Here is a 13,227-nt window from a genome sequence, read left to right on the forward strand (position 1 = left end):
TGGGACTCCAACCCTCCCAGCAGACGAAGAGAAGTGGAACATTTCTATTGTTTTAATGAGTCAGTGTTGCCCCTGAGGTTAGTGTCGGCCGTGAAGCGTGGCACTGACTGAAGCATTCTGGGAGCTCTCACATATGTTAGCAATCATCGCACTGGGCCCTTAGGAGTCCTCAGCAAAATAGGCACTAATCTGTAAACCCAAACTGAGGTGGGGGGGTTACGACAACCTTTTAACCCCCCCTTCCGTCATCCGCTCTCTCCCCATCCACTTGGACACGTGGAGCTAAAGATGGGGTTCAAGTCTGAGCTCACACCCCCCAACCAACCCTCCATCAGTGCAGCAACAGTCTCCCAACCTCCACCCTGTCCTCTGCTGTGTCCCACCCTGTAATCAGCTTGCCCACAGCCAGCACACTGCAGCCTTACTGCAGCCCCAGGCCAAGCACTTTTACTGGGGGTTATATTTAACCCTCTGAGCTGCTGAGATGGAATCTGGGCTTTAAATATGGCCCGGTGTCTCCTTCTACTGTATACAAGGGAACTGACCTACAGTTCAGCTGTGATTACTGTAGGGAAGTTACAGTAGTGTGAGAGACTCCAAGTGGGCCTCAAGTAGCCTACCTAGATAATGGGCTAGGGACAGTTTTCTACCAGTTCTAAACTTAATCAATAGACTTGTGGTTCTAGAGCTGTGCTTAGAGTAAGGTCCTGTCTACAGAAGACTCTCATGTATTTTTTTCCTTCTCACAGGGTCTAAGGAAGCCCACCCTGGAGGAGTTAGACCAGGGGAGGAAAGCCATTGTGACCCCCTCCCTGTTCGGCAGTGCTCTGGAGGAGATAATGGAGCGTCAGAGTGAGCAGTTCCCGGAGCGCAGGCTCCCCTGGGTGCAGGTACAGCTGTCCCAGTATGTCCTGGCCCTGGGAGGGGCCCAGACAGAGGGAATCTTCAGGTGAGTAGTCACACCAGCACACCAGGCTGGGCTGCAGACAGAAGGGGTGGAAGGATGGAGGGGGGCAATGTTGGTGGCAATGGATAAACATAGCGTACCAGAAACGGTCTCTGCAGATGAGGATCCCTCTGAGGTATGGGGTAAGTGATGTTATGGGGGTAAAGAAAGACAGGCGTGGAAAGTTTAGCCTAGGTGGCAAACATGGGATGCAGAATAAGGGCCAACCCGATCTCGTTTTGTCTGCTATACACGTTTTAAAGGTAATGTTCCCGCATTCGGGGAGACCACATTCACGGTAAACGCTGGTTATGTCGGCTCAATCGGAAATTACCTTTAAATGTCAATCAAGGTATGTCGCGGATCTTCCATGGTCCGGATTGAATCTAGACGTAAGATTGGGTCAGAGGCTTTGCTTCATCAGTAAGAAGCAGTACAGTCAGGGCTGCTCCTGTTCTGATACTCCTGTCCCAGCCCAAGGCCAGCGGCATTACGGGACCCGCCAAAAGCCTCTATCACATTACAGCATCATTGCGCAAAATGGTTCGCAGCATCATCTTGATATGTGTGCAACAAAAGTTCATCATTCACCTTCTGCTACTATTTCTGTCAAGCCGTCTATGCATACAGTTGGATAAATCCAACGTATCCACCACACAGAACGCTCTGCCTGCAACTGCCTCTGCAACACAATGCTGCAATGCAAACACAGTGTTCCATTGGAGAGAAATGTACTTCTGTACCAAAACGCAATGACACTGTCAGTGTGATCGAGGTGTGAGACTCCCATTGGCCGGGAGGGGAGCAAGTCAGCCTGAAATTAGAAGATGTTAAATCACTTAAACAAACACAGCATCTCTTGAAGGGGTATACTACAAAGCAGGATCAATGAGTTAGTCAGCTAATTTTGATGACCAACCAGAAATAACTATTGACAGTCTGGTTCATTAAGAAAGCTAAACTTAGGTATGTGTTTTTGGTTGTTGAGTCGATTAGCCCATTCCTATTTCAAGCTCATCTTCCTAATTGTAAGAACACTTAGGCCAGTTAGTGCTAACTCATTGATCCTGCTTTGTGGTATACCCTTCAGGACCTATGGGCTTTGGTAAACAAACAAGCCATCTGGTTAACCTGGGGATGTTAATCATTCACTGACTGGGCTGTGGAGAAGAGGAGAGGACTGCACCCTGTTCTCTCTGATTCAGACTCTCTCCTAGGGCATCCATATAGACTTCTGCAGCTCTGACGACCCCCCTCCCCAGTCTGGCTCAGACTGAGACTGGATGGTCATCCAGAGAGATGGTAGTTCAAACAAACATTAATATGTTTGACTTTACCAAATGATACATATTCAGACTAAATGCCTCTCACATAACAAAGAGTGAAAATGCACCAGATATAGCTCTTGCCCTGTCATGCTTCAGATAACATCTAGGGAGTTTTTCCTAGCCACCGTGCTTCTACACCTGCATTGCTTGCTGTTTGGAGTTTTAGGCCTGGTTTCTGTAAATCACTTTGAGATATCAGCTGATGCAAGAAGGGCTATATAAATACATTTGATTTGATTTGATAACAGCATCCAGTAATTAAAGACATTGTTTTATGCGTGTGTAATGTAAATACAGTGGGTATAGTTTCCCCTTTCTCTCCCATTCTGTTTGTATTGGAGTACGTTTAGACGCAAGTGTTTTATCTGCACACAATCTCTGTTCCTCTTTGTCTAAATTCTCATCACAGACTGACAGATTGTGGACTGTATATAGAACAAACAGGATATTGATATGAGCAAATGTGCACATAATTATTTTAAGCCAGTTCTCATTTTATGAGTCACATCTCCCTTTTGTCGGGTGTGTGATTTGAAAATTGACAGGAAATCTACCCTGGCAGTTTATTTTAAAAACCATGCAATGGAAGGATTGTCTTTATTTTTGTTTACTTATTTAGCTTCAGGGTTTATTTATTTTTACTAGACATGGGTCCCTGTGTCAGGGATATGACTGATGTTGTCCTTGTGGCTCTGGGATTTTGCTTAGGTTTTTCTTCTTGGCACAATCAGTTCCCTTGTAATAGATACCTCCGGACGTGTAGCACTGCTATGTCCATGTCTGCGGATATGAAATTACTTTCATACTAATTATATATAAATGGTATTGCATAACCATGTCCACCTGGGTTCACATATCCCCCATGTGTGGACTAGACCTTGGCAACATGCTAAAGTCATGCTGTGGTTGTCCCTGGGCTGCTTAACGGGGTTGCTGCACCACCTAGTGGGGCTATGTCACAATCCAAGAACAATGTCAATACTCTCATACAAGTATTCAGTCATATTGAAATAGGAGATAAAGCTATTACTTCCTAGTCTCTAGCGCCTGTTATACTTCTATCTGCTGTGTGTCTCTTCCCTCAGGGTGCCTGGAGATATTGACGAGGTGAATGCACTGAAGCTGCAGGTGGATCAGTGGAATATTCCAGAAAACCTTGGTGACCCCAACGTCCCAGGTAAGAAAAAAATCCCTGTCGTTCAGGCTCTATTTCTCCTCTTGGCTGATGTCTTTCTTGAATTGAACAACTATCTATTGCCTCTTTTCAAATATGTGTTGTAAAGGCTGGAAACACTGCTGTATATCGTGCAGGCTGCACACCATTGTGTATTGAAGGGAGTGTTTCTCTCTCCTCTAGCGTCTCTGCTGAAGCTGTGGTACAGGGAGCTGGAGGAGCCAGTCATCCCTCAGACCTTCTATAAGCAGTGCATCAGTAACTATGAGGATCCAGAGGCAGCGATCAGTGTGGTGCAGTCTCTGCCTGAGCTAAGCAGGCTGGTGCTCTGCTACTTTATACACTTCTTACAGGTAACCCTCCTACATATAGGCCTCTCGTCTCCCCTCGCTATCGCTCTCTCTCTTTACAGGTTTATCTGTCACTTTGTATGTTTTGCAGTTATAACTACATAATACCTGTAGGTTTTAATATAAACAGAATTAACAAACACCACATAAATGTCTCTGAGCTTCACTTTCGCCCTAAACTCACTCCCTCGCTCTCCTGCAGGTGTTTGCCCAGCCCGTCAATGTGAGTAAGACCAAGATGGACGTGAACAACCTGGCCATGGTGATGGCTCCCAACTGTCTCCGCTGCCAGTCGGATGACCCGCGCATCATCTTTGAGAACACACGGAAAGAGATGTCCTTCTTACGCATGCTCATTGTTCACCTGGACACCAGCTTTGTCAAGGGCATCATCTGAGGAGGCCTCCTCTAGACCGCTCACAACACTCTCTACTGCCACCTCACCCACAACAAGCCCGCTGTTCCTTCACACATGTCACATCTCAACCTTCTCTCTGGTTCACTAACACCACATTCTGAGGACTACAGACAGTGGACTGCCCAGAAAGTGACTGGAAATCAAGACAGATTTCCTGCTCTGAATCATCTCGTTTGAGACTTTGGGACAAGCTCACATGTGATGGTAATGGGAGACTGTTCATCAGTTTTAAAGCACACTGCAGGACATACTGTACATACTATATGTATCTCCCCATGTTTCTGCTCCAAACACTGGACCGTGCTGGCGTGAGATTCAGGATATGAAGAGCAGTCACAATAGGAGACTGTGATGCACATTAAGCCAGAGTGCAGGGAGAAATCAAGACAAATCTCATTTGTAAATATGGGTTTTTAAAGGATTACTTCCTGCTTTGAGTGCCACATACATATCTGACGCTATGGTCATGAATTATGTTTCGTCATGTGTTCTGAAATAACATCTGTATTATCACCATTCTCTTTCCTTTATTGTAATAGTGTATTCAAGCAATGTTTTCCTTCTCATTCTAAGTTAATTTGGAATGCTTTTTTGACTAATTTAATATGAATTCTGTCTGGGTTGACAGAGCTGCAGGATGAGTTGACAAAAAAGGTTTATGCTACTCGTGACCTCTCCACTGGCCTCAGAGACAGGTTCACTCTCTAGGTAAAGAAAAACACATTTATTTCTGAATTAAAGTTTCTCTAGCAGGAAAAATGATTCCCAATCAGTAAGGCATAGATGTGTGTACATGTGTTAGAGATACAGTCTTGAACTAAAATCATTAGGAGCATTTCTTGTAGCACTTTCAGCTGTTTTACTCCAGACACTTACAGTGGGCTTATTTCCCATCCGTTCAGAGAAACACAATTATACCTTTGATGGAGCTTGTAAAAAAGCAAATTTGAGCTATTAGCAGGTCAGGGGAAAAGAATGCAGGAGAAAATGAGAGCGCTGTAGCTGCCTGTAGCTAAAGCCTCACCCACGCCAACAGTTGTGAATTTACAGTGCGAGCCATAGGGAGGGGCCATCTGGCAGTGGTTTGAGGGTCTGAGGTACATTAGTGCCATAGACTGGGAGGAAAACCATTAAGACAAAACACAAGCTGATTTACTATTTTTAGACAGTATTGCCTAACAAGGACTTTCCTATTCCTCTAAATCTCGTGCCTCATGAGGGGAAGACGGTTTAAAATCCATATTTCAGCTGTCCTAACGGCCACGCTGTCGCTGTTATATTTAGCAGTGTTGTCAGGGTTTGGGTTTAAGCACCCCACATGTTTTCTCTGTGTCTACCTCATCTTAGTGATGGGCTCTGTGCTGCAAGGCTGTCCGTGTTTGCGGGTGTGTGCGTGCGTGTGTTTGTGTGCATGTGTATGTACGTTTTTGCACATCAGTGTGGGTGTTTGTGTATCGACTGTACATGCGTGTGTGTGTGTGTGTGTGTGTGTGTGTGTGTGTGTGTGTGTGTGTGTGTGTGTGTGTGTGTGTGTGTGTGTGTGTGTGTGGTATCAGAGATAGAGAAGCTTGTGTTCATACAGCACACTCTCCCTAATTCCTGGAAGCTGGAGCCCCTAAATTAGAGGGTGTGTTTAGCCAGAATAATGTATCTGGAGGCTAGATGGTTCTGCAGTCACAGCTTTTACAGCGGCCGTGACTCTGTGCCTCCATTTCTTTTGAAAACCTAAACCCCCAGGGTTGAGTACTCCATAGCCACATTGGAGGATATACCCAGCTTTCCATCACCTCCAGCCAGCAGGGGCAGTGCTGAGGTGGGCAGGGTGCACAGTGCTGGTATTTCTGGGAGTGCATCAGGGATATACAGTTGAAGTTCACATACACTTAGGTTGGAGTCATTAAAACTCATTTTTCAACCACTCCACACATTTCTTGTTAACAAACTATAGTTTTGGCAAGTCGGTTTGGACATCTACTGTGTGCATGACACAAGTCATTTTTCCAACAATTGTTTACAGACAGATTATTTCACTTATAATTTACTGTGTCACAATTCCAGTGGGTCAGAACTTTACATACACTAAGTTGACTGTGCCTTTAAACAGCTTGGGAAATTCCAGAAAATTATGTCATGGCTTTAGAAGCATCTGATAGGCTAATTGACATCATTTGATTCAATTGGAGGTGTACCTGTGGATGTATTTCAAGGCCTACCTTCAAACTCAGTGCCTCTTTGCTTGACATCATGGGAAAAACAAAAGACCTCAGAAAAAAAATTGTAGACCTCCACAAGTCTGGTTCATCCTTGAGAGCAATTTCCAAATGCCTGAAGGTACCACATTCATCTGTACAAACAATAATATTCAAGTATTAACACCAGCACCGTCATACCGCTCAGGAAGGCGGCTCGTTCGGTCTCCTAGAGATGAACGTACCTTGGTGCGAAAAGTGCCAATCAATTCCAGAACAATAGCAAAGGACCTTGTGAAGATGCTGGAGGAAACCGGTACAAAAGTATCTATATCCACAGTGAAAACGAGTCCTATATCGACATAGCCTGAAAGGCAGCTCAGCGAGGAAGAAGCCACTGCTCCAAAACCACTATAAAAATAGCCAGACTATGGTTTGCAACTGCACATGGGGAAAAGATCGTACTTTTTGAAGAAAGGTCCTCGGGTCTGATTAGACAAAAATAAAACTGTTTAGCCATAATGACCATCGTTATGTTTGGAGGAAAAAGGGGGAGGCTTGCAAGCTGAAGAACACCATCCAAACCGTGAAGCACAGGTGTGGCAGCATCATGTTGTGGGGGTGCTTTGCTGCAGGAGGGACTGGTGCACTTCACAAAATAGATGGCATCATGAGGGAGAAAAGGATATATTGAAGCAAGATCTCAAGACATCAGTTAAAGCTTGGTCGTAAATGGGTCTTCCAAATGGACAATAACCCCAAGCATTCTTCCAAAGTTGAAGCAAAATGGCTTAAGGACAACAAAGTCAAGGTATTGGAGTGGCCATCACAAAGCCCCGACCTCAAACCTAGAGAGAATTTGTGGGCAGAACTGAAAAAGTGTGTGCAAGCAAGGAGGCCTACAAACCTGACTCAGTTACACCAGCTCTGTCAGGAGGACTGGGCCAAAATTCACCCAACTTATTATGGGAAGCTTGTGGAAGGCTACCCGAAACATTTGACCCAAGTTAAACAGTTTAAAGGCAATGCTACCAAATACTAATTGAGTGTATATAAACTTCAAACCCAATGGGAATGTGATGGAAGAAATAAAGCTGAAATAAATAATTCTCTACTATTATTCGGACATTTCACATTCTTAAAATAAAGTGGTGATCCTATCTGACGTAAGACAGGGAATTTTTACTTGGATTAAATGTCAGGAATTGTGAAAAACTGAGTTTAAATGTATTTGGCTAAGGTGTATGTAAACTTCCGACTTCAACTGTATGCTGAGCATGCAGAACAAGGAGGAAGATGTCATGGACAGAGCCCATACTCTTACGCACTGAACTCCCAAAGCTCTGGTTTAACTTGTCTCCATCCTATGCTCTTCTGTGGATGACGGCTGTACATATTCAGTTTGATATGTGAATAGCAGTATGGTCTTTGGTCACTGATTGTTCAAACCAATTAGTTATAACATGATTCAACCATATTGTTAAAAAATATCAACTAATGTTCCATTCTACAGTAATGTCATTATTCTCTTCATTTGACTTAAATGCCCGTGGTGCAACTCATCAGTGTAATTTTTCAATTTGATAAATAGCCTAACCTTTGACACAATCTTTTTTCGTCCTTGGAATGAGTGTTGATAGTGGTTGTTGAGATGATAGAATAACTTAGGTGTGTGATGTTTACACTGTGTGTGGTTACAGTTACAACATGTGTGTGCACCTCATCCATTGCACTTCTATCTCTAATCCCCTGTCCTCACATGATGGATGCTATTGACTATTGTTGTAAATATGCTTGCAGGTCTTTGGGGTATGCTGTTTGAAAAACAATAAAAACAGCAATGGCGATTGTGATTTTGCAGATGCATTTATTTCATGAAATGATTGGAAAAATCAAATGGACAGTAATAAAATGTGTTCATTTTGCATAGATATGAGTATTTAACTATTAACCTTTGTCTCCCATTGACATCAATATGCATTTCAAAGTTCAAGTTTTTTTGTGACCAACAGAAACATTGAGTAGATGGCTAGAGGCCAGCGCTTACGCAGGATTTGGTTCTGGATGCAATTAAATCTATGTGCTATGGTAGAATTATGTCTTTCACTGCATCCAACACACCCGGACCCTGACACATCTGAACGTATGTGGCCCATAAGCAATAAACGTTAACACAACCCCAAGAGCAGCCATGGTATCTCTGTGTTAAAGCACATATACAAACCTCTGGACAGTTGTATGCAGGAGGCCAAGTAAGTATGATAAGCAGACCTGCAATTTAGGCTCAGCTGTATTTTCTAAGTGTAGGTGTTTATGTATAGGACACAATTGTTGCAGGGCCAAATCACCCTCAATAAAGGGAGAGAAAGTGGATGGGTGTTCTTTACCTTTTCTCCCGTAGGTTCTCCGTGAGGTGAGCCAGTGTGGCCCCGTCACATTCCAGGTAGTGTGGGGGCCTTGGATTTTGGTGTGTGAAACAGGAGTTACTTTGACTGTTGGTGTCTCTGTCTCTGTCACATCAGCTGTTTTTGTTCCTTGTTTGTTGCAACCTGCAAGCACAGCATAAGCATGCACAACTCCACAAGGATACAGCTCAAATTATCTACATGTTTTCTGTAAAGTATTTGAAAACATTAATGAATTCATTCATGAATTCTGCATAATGCCCATTTCATTTGCTAGCTAGCACAGTGACTAAAACACAATCAAAGGAAAATACAAAAGCACATATTTGAAGTTGCTTATAATACACTATATTGAGAAGTGGCTGGAAATAACATCTAAAATAACACACATCCGTGGTTAAATTGGGATTTGGGAGGTGGAGGGTGATATAATTTACTAGCCTAAGTAATATGACACTGAGAAAAGCACATATTACAGCATACAACAGGTCACGGAAGTGAATGAAAATAAAATGATGCTGACATCTAAAATGTAATTTCCCCCTCCAGAAATGAGCCCAATAATATATTGGTCCATATTATCAGGAAGGTGTCCTATTTAGCAATAATCATTATCACCTGATGTTGCCCACCTAATGCAGAATAGTGGCTAGAAATAAATAGGGGTTTTCCATCTGCATTTATCCCAAACTCTAAACATTAGACTCTCTTGTTGCTAGTTAGAAACATAATGATGATTGAATGTCCCCCCCAAAAAACATTCCACAGCCAATCATGTACTGTGAATATAATGTAGGCCTACCAGTTACACCTGACCCTTGTTACATTTATCTGCGGTCTTCCATGTGTATTCATTCCACTGGTGACCACTAAAGCACATACAGTGCCTTCGGAAAGTATTCAGACCCCTTGACTTTTTCCACATTTTGTTATGTTACAGCCTTATTCTAAAATGGATTGAAAAAATAATAATCTGGAGCAATCGACAAAGCGAAAACAGGGTTTTAGACATTTTTGCACATATTAAAAATACAAAACAGAAATACCTTATCTAAGTATCCAGACCCTTTCCTATGAGACTCAAAATTGAGCTCAGGTGCATCCTGTTTCCATTGATCATCCTTGAGATGTTTCTACAACTTCATTGCAGTCCAACTGTGGTAAATTCAATTGATTGGACATGATTTGGAAAGGCACACATGTCTATATAAGGTCCCACAGTTGACAGTGCATGTCAGAGCAAAAACCAAGCCATGAGGTCGAAGGAATTGTCTGTAGAGCTCCGAGACAGGATTGTGTCGAGGCACAGATCTGGGGCAGGGTGCCAAAACATGTCTGCAGCGTTGAAGGTCCTCAAGAACACAGTGACTTCCATCATTCTAAATGGAAGAAGTTTGGAACCACCAAGACTCTTCCTAGAGCTGGCCGCCAAGACAAACTGAGCAATCGGGGGAGAAGGGCCTTGGTCAGGGAGGTGACCAAGAACCTGATGGTCACTCTGACAGAGCTCTAGAGTTCCTCTGTGGAGATGGGAGAACCTTGCAGAAGGACAACCATCTCTGCAGCACTCTACCAATCAGGTCTTTCTGGTAGAGTGGACCGACGGAAGCCTCTCCTCAGTAAAAGGCACATGACAGCCCGCCCGGAGTTTGCCAAAAGGCATCTAAAGACTCAGACCATGAGAAACAAGATTCTCTGGTCTGTTAAAAACAAGATTGAACTATTTGGCCTGAATACCAAGCAATCATGCCTGGAGGAAACCTGGTACCATCCCTATGGTGAAGTATGGTGGTGGAAGCATCATGCTGTGGGGTTGTTTTTTCAGCAGCAGGGACTGGGAAACTAGTCAGGATGGAGGAAAAGATGAATGGAGCAAAATACAGAGAGATCCTTGATGCCTGCTTCAGAGCATCAAGGACCTCAGACTGGGGTGAAGGTTCCCCTTCCAACAGGACAATGACCCTAAGGAACACAGCCAAGACAACGCAGGAGTGGCTTTGGAACAAGACTCTGAATGCCCTTGAGTGGCCCATTCAGAGCCTGGATTTGAACCCGATCCAACATCTCTGGAGAGACCTGAAAATAGCTGTGCAGCAACACTCCCCATTCAACCTGACAGAGCTTGAGAGGATCTGCAGAGAAGAATGGGAGAAATACAGGTGTGCCAAGCTTGTAGCGTCGTACCCAAGAAGACTTGATGCTGTAATTGCTGCCAAAGGTGCTTCAACAAAGTAATGAGTAAAGGGTCTGAATACTTATGTAAATGTGATATTTCAGTTTTTTGTTTTTAATACATTTACAAAATGTCTAAAAACCTGTTTTTACCTGTTTGCCTGTTTTACCTGTTTGCTTTGTCATTATGGGGTGTAGATAGACAAGAAAGAAAAAAAACAATTTAATCCGTTTTAGAATAAGACTAGTCAGGATCGAGTAGAATAAGGCTGTAACGTAACAAAATGTGGAAAAGGTCAAGTGGTCTGAAAACTTTCCGAAGGCGCTGTACATCATGCTGCTGCTTAAAACTCCAGTTCTAAAAACTCAGGTTCAAAAATGTTCCATTTTAGGCCTACTCATTAATTGAATTTTACAAATATGTGTAGCCTAGTAACACTAGACATCTCTGTGATCCTCAATTAACAGTGGCCATCAGAACTGCTTTCAAAGGTGTGTTTTCCGACTGCATTAAGAATGAGGTTTAGAAACTCTGTAGTTATGACTGGGCATGCATATTTCTCTCCCTGTGCGGCTCTCGCAACAGACACAAAGTCAAATGGGCTATATCGTAAAAAATGTGTTATTAAACATTAGGCCAGACAACTTGATTTACTGTTTACGGCAAAGAACCACAGGCTGAAATAAAACTTTTGTATTTACTTATCAATTTTGAGATTTGTTTGTATTTTGGTCCATTAATTTGAGTATTTTCAAAAAGTATATATAAAAATGTTGTCACGGATCCCTCCAGAAATGTCATTACACACACCTGTCCCCTATTCCCACTTGTTAGTACTTGTATATATGTGCCCTTTGGTTTCCATTGGGGGGTCGATTATTGTTACACTGTCCGTTGGTGCGTGTGAGTACCTGTGCTGTGTGTTTTGGCTTTCGTGCCATTGTGGATTGCGCAGATGAATACGGGTCTCGTCCCGTGTGTTAATCATTATGCACGTGTGTTATTTATTCAAGGTACTCCTCACTCTTTTGTTTAGGGTTTCTACCCTGTGTTTTGTTATGTGTTTGTTTGGTCTTCGTCCCCGTGCCTTACACGGCACGCCGTAATTTTGGGAGAAAAAAAAAAAACTATAACGCATTCCTGCATCTGTCTCCCGAATCATAAATACCAACGTGACAAATGTAAAAATAAATAAATAAAATCATATCAAATTACATTGCTCACATACAGATGGCCTTGAGATAGAAGCTGTTATTCAGTGTCTCGGTCCCAGCTTTGATGCACCTGTACTGACCTCGCCTTCTGGATGATAGCAGGGTGAACAGACCGTGGCTCGGGTGGTTGATGTACTTGATGATATTTTTTACCTTTCTGTGACATCAGGTGCTGTAGGTGTCCTGGAGGGCAGGCAGTTTGCCCCCGGTGATCCATTGGGCAGACCACACCACCCTCTGGAGAGCCCTTCGGTTGCGGACTGTGCAGTTGCCGTACCAGGTGGTGATGCAGCCCGACAGGATGCTCTCAATTGTGCATCTGTACAAGTTTGTGAGGGTCGTAGGGGCCAAGCCGAATTTCTTCAGCCTCCTGAGGTTGAAGAGGCGCTGTTGTGCCTTCTTCACCACACTGTCTGCGTGGGTGGACCTGTCCGTGATGCGTACAAAGAGGAACTTGAAGCTTTTCACCTTCTCCACTGCGGTCCCGTTGATGTGGATAGGGGCATGCTCCCTCTGCTGTTTCCTGAAGTCCACGATCAGCTCCTTTGTTTTGTTGATGTTGAGGAAGAGGTTATTTTCCTGGCACCCATCCGCCAGGTCCATCACCTCCTCCCTGTAGGCTGTATTGTCATTGTTGGTAATCAGGCCTACTACGGTTGTGTCATCTGCAAACTTGATTGAGTGATGATTGAGTTGGAAGTGTGCTTGGCCACACAGTCATGGGTGAACAGAGGGTACAGGAGGGGGCTGAGCACGTACCCTTGTGGAGCCCCTGTGCTGAGGATCAGCAAAGTGGAGGTGTTGTTGAGAAAGGGGTGAGGTGAAGAGAAAGTTTCTGCAAGGAATTTACAACCTGTCGTTAAGTCATAACAACTGACCAACATCTCCCCCTCCCCTCCCTCTCCTGTGGAAGAGAGAGAGGGTCCTTTGATTCATAGTCAGGACCATCATGACACTATATATATAAAACATGGGTTTGAATAAGAACCATAGGAATACAGAGGTAGCAATTCAAAATGGTCCTGCTCCA

At 43.7% G+C, this 13,227-nt stretch overlaps 1 protein-coding gene across 3 annotated transcripts in view; it reads left to right on the forward strand.

The window, feature by feature from the left end:
- Positions 1 to 8,258, forward strand: part of LOC139416506 (Rho GTPase activating protein 46b) — a 92,348-nt gene extending 84,090 nt beyond the window's left edge. For all 3 annotated transcript variants that reach the window (XM_071165187.1, XM_071165188.1, XM_071165189.1), the window contains 4 exons: positions 750 to 949; positions 3,360 to 3,451; positions 3,632 to 3,801; positions 4,001 to 8,258. In XM_071165187.1, the coding sequence (XP_071021288.1) occupies positions 750 to 949; positions 3,360 to 3,451; positions 3,632 to 3,801; positions 4,001 to 4,195 (657 nt within the window). In that variant the 3' untranslated portion in view covers positions 4,196 to 8,258. The remainder of the gene's footprint in view (positions 1 to 749; positions 950 to 3,359; positions 3,452 to 3,631; positions 3,802 to 4,000) is intronic.
- The last annotated feature ends 4,969 nt before the right edge of the window (positions 8,259 to 13,227 follow it).

The sequence above is a fragment of the Oncorhynchus clarkii genome, chromosome 9 (genome assembly GCF_045791955.1).
Source record: "Oncorhynchus clarkii lewisi isolate Uvic-CL-2024 chromosome 9, UVic_Ocla_1.0, whole genome shotgun sequence".
In the NCBI taxonomy this organism is placed as follows: Eukaryota; Metazoa; Chordata; class Actinopteri; order Salmoniformes; family Salmonidae; genus Oncorhynchus; species Oncorhynchus clarkii.